This window comes from Nicotiana attenuata, unplaced genomic scaffold, assembly GCF_001879085.1.
Source record: "Nicotiana attenuata strain UT unplaced genomic scaffold, NIATTr2, whole genome shotgun sequence".
NCBI lineage: Eukaryota > Viridiplantae > Streptophyta > Magnoliopsida > Solanales > Solanaceae > Nicotiana > Nicotiana attenuata.
Window position 1 is genome coordinate 29,453 of NW_017673476.1, and position 3,720 is coordinate 33,172.

Below are 3,720 nucleotides of genomic sequence, written 5' to 3' on the forward strand. Positions count from 1 at the left end.
TTTTGCTCTGTTCATGCATACATTGGAGAAGTCCCAGTCTATCTGAATCCCCAGTCTATCTAGTCCCTTCGTTGGTCGACCTGGAAAAGTAGTTGATAGGTCGAGCGATGAACTTGTACTTAAATTCGAGACGCTCTCTTCGTCACCTCATTAAAAACCTCCCCGAGAAAACCCAATCGGGACAAAACTCGGGTAAGGGAAAAAAGAGTACGACCCAGGAGACGTCTATCCTTAGAAGTTGAAGTATTTGAGGTGGGCGATGTTCAAATCGTTTGGTAGTAATTTTCCTTCCATTGTTTCCAGCTGGAATGACCCTTTGCTTTCTGCCGCCGTGATTTTGTATTGGTCGTCCCAATTGGTTCCTAGTTTGCCTTCTCATGGGTCTTTGTTTGCCTGTGTTTTGGCTTTGAGTACATAGTCCCCGATTTTGAGTGGCCTGATTTTGGCTTTTTGGTTGTAGTACTGCTCTGCCTGTTGTTTTTGAGCTATCATTCTTATGTAGGCCATGTCTCTTATCTCTTCGACTTCATCGAGGTCTTGCCTTCTGTTCTCGTTTTTTCTTGGCCCGCTATCATTTGAGTATCTTAGGCTTCGTTCCCCGACCTCAACTGGTATTATTGCATCAGTCCCATAGACTAGTGAGTGTGGCGTTTCCCAAGTGCTCGTCTTTGGCATGGTGCAATATGCCAATAACACTTCTGACAGCACTTCTGACCACAGTCCATTGGCGTTTTCGAGTTTCTTTTTCATGATATTCAATATTGTTTTGTTGGAGGATACCACCTGACCGTTGCTTGCGGGAAGATATGGTGTGGAGAATACGCTGTTGATGTGCCATTTTTCGAAGAACTCGGCGGTCTTTTTTCCAATGAACCAGGGGCCTTGTCGCAGCTGATTTCTTTGGGGATGCCGAAGCGGCATATGATGTTTCTCCATATGAACGTGATTACTTCTTGCTTGCGTATTTGGGCGAATACACCTGATTCTATCCACTTGGGGAAATAGTCAGTTAAAACTAAAAGAAATCGTACATTACCTTGTCCCGCTAGTAGGGGTCCGACGATGTCCATTCCCCATTTGATGAAAGGCCAGGGCGAGCTGACTGAATGAAGGTGTTTCACCCTCTTGGTGAATCATGGGGGCATATCTTTGGCATTGCTCACACCTTTTGACGAAGTTGGCGGCTTCCTTTTTCAGCGTGGGCCAATAGTAGCCTGCTTGTATGAGGCATCTGACGAGAGCTCGGTTGCTAGTATTAGCTCCGTAGTGGCCCTCGTGTACGTCTTCAGGGACGCGCCGTGTTTGATTTGGTCCTAAGCACTTTGCTAGGGGACCACCAAATGTTCTTTTGTACAAGTCGTTATTGACGACACTGTACCTGGCCGCCTGCATTCGAAGCTTCTTGGCATCTTTTTTGTCGGGTGGGAGCACTCCGTCCTGCAAATATGAGATGATACGATTGCGCCAGTACCAAGTTAGGTTTATAGATCGTACCTCGATTTGGTCTAGTGATGAATGGAGGAGAGTGACCACGTCCCCCTCTCCGGTTATGCTTTTGGTGGCCGCTGCCAATTTGGCGAGGCCGTCCGCTTTGATGTTCTGCGCTCGGGGTATTTGATCGAGCTGGCATTTGTCGAACTCGGGTAATAGTTTGCAAATTTTGGCCTGATATTTCTGTAATTGTTGCTCCTTAATCTGGAAATTCCCTATGACCTGATTGATGACGAGTTGCGAGTCGCATTGAAGGATGACTCGCTGTGCTCGTTTGAATGCTAATTTTAACCCTGCAATCACGGTCTCATACTCGTACTCGTTGTTAGTCATATTAGGGCATTGTACGGATTGGAAAACCATTTCGCCTGTTGGGACCTCGAGCACGAGTCCCGGTCCAAATCCTGATGCATTAGAAGCGCCATCGGTGTACAAAGCCCATTGGTCGTGTACTTTGGTGGAAGTAATGGCGGTTCCCCTTTCGGCTTCGGACACTATCTTTGCAGTGAAGTCGCTGAGGAAGTCGGCAAGAACTTGCAACTTTATCGCTGTTCGCGGCTGATAGGTTATATCGTGCTCGCTCAGCTCTATGGCCCACTTGGCCAATCTGCCCGACAATTCGGGTTTGTGCAAGATACTCCTTAAAGGAAAAGTCATGACCACCGAGATGGGGTGGCACTAGAAATAAGGTCTGAGCTTCCGTGAAGCTACGACTAGGGCCAAAGCTAACATCTCGAGGTAGGGTACCTCGTTTTAGCGTCGACCAAAGTCTTGCTAATGTAATAGATCGGAGATTGCGTACCTTTATTTTCTTGTACCAGGACAACACTTACTGCGACGTCGGACACAGCCAGGTAGACGAGGAGGCGCTCTTCGGGTTCTGCCTTAGCGAGCAACGGTGGCGAAGACAGGTAGGCCTATAGTTCTTTTAAGGCGTTGACACACTCAAAATTCCATTGGAGTCCGTTATCATTTTTCAGTACGCCAAAAAAATCAGAGGACCGCGAGATGAATCTTGACAGGGCGGCTATCCGCCCGGTCAGCTTTTGCACTTGCTTTTTGCTGGTTAAATTTTCTGGGATTCCTCCTATGGCCTTGATTTGGTCGGGATTGACCTCGATGCCTCGTTATGATACCAAGAAGCCGAGTAATTTTCCATATGTCACGCCGAAAGCACATTTTTTGGGGTTTAATTTCATGTCGTACCTTCTGAGTATATCGAAGGCTTCCCTCAGGTGGACAATATGGTCTTCCTTTCTCTTTGACTTGACCAATATGTCGTCTATATATACTTCTATGGTCTTGCCGAGTTGATCTTTGAACATTTTGGTCACCAGCCTCTGGTATGTTACCCTGCATTTTTTAACCCGAACGGCATCACTCTGTAGCAGTACGTCCCCTGATGGGTGATGAATGTGGTTTTTTCCTGGTCCTCCTCCTCCATGATTATTTGGTTGTATCCCGAGTAGGTATCCAAGAAACTCAGCAGTTTATGCCTGGCTGTGGCTGTCGCGCCCCCCTTTTTTCCCTCCTTGCGGAGAAAGTTCGAGTTTCGACATTCTATGGGAGAATCGACTCGTTTCCTTTTGGATTTGGGTATTTGAAGAGTCGCCACCTAACAGATTATGGTACGTTAGGGCACCTAGAGCGATTAACTCTTAGACTAGTTTACATTACCAGAGATTTAGGGTAAGGGCTCGAAATAACCTTGAGGGGAAGGTGTTAGGCACCCCTCTCGGTCCACAACGGTGGGTCCCGGCCGAACTTATACTTATGAATTAGTCCCTTAACAAATAAGTAGTTGAAACACATCATTGCAAATAAAGAATGTTGGACATTGTATGACTCAAATAATAAGACAAAGGCTTTGAACAAGTTGTGTACATATAAAAAAAAGAGTGAAGTTTTAGACAAAGGGAAATTTTGGGAAGGAGGGGTCCTAGGTTGGTTAGCCTACAGGATCACCCCACGCAATGCCCGGTAAACACTCCTCAATGAGGGGCTACACGTGACATTAACGTGTAGTCATCATATCCATGTCTACCATTTCCCACCCCATAGCAGTTATTTAAGCGTGTTGTTTAACAATCTCTATGCGGGTTGTTACATGTCCCTTCTTAATGGTCCTGGAGGAAATTAGGACCTCTACCTATAGGCACTTCTAGATGGACCCCTAAGGTTTAAAAGGAGAAAATAGCGACAGGCAAGAACAAATAGGACTTTAGCAAA

General features: G+C 46.3%; 1 protein-coding gene across 1 annotated transcript; it reads right to left on the reverse strand.

Annotated features, from left to right (window-relative positions):
- Positions 1-375: 375 nt before the first annotated feature.
- LOC109216473 lies at positions 376-2,148 on the reverse strand. Its single transcript, XM_019380633.1, has 2 exons — positions 1,037-2,148; positions 376-898 (listed from the first exon to the last, which is right to left on the reverse strand). The coding sequence occupies exons 1-2, from the start codon at positions 2,146-2,148 to the stop codon at positions 376-378; spliced, it is 1,635 nt and encodes a 544-aa protein (XP_019236178.1).
- Between the last annotated feature and the right edge of the window lie 1,572 nt (positions 2,149-3,720).

Bases quoted from the DNA above. Each gene is read 5' to 3' on its own strand.
- LOC109216473 (XM_019380633.1), bottom strand. From the start codon at position 2,148: ATGACTTTTCCTTTAAGGAGTATCTTGCACAAACCCGAATTGTCGGGC. The intron at 899-1,036 runs GTAATGTACGAT...GCATCCCCAAAG, and splicing joins ACCCCTACTAGCGGGACAAG to AAATCAGCTGCGACAAGGCC.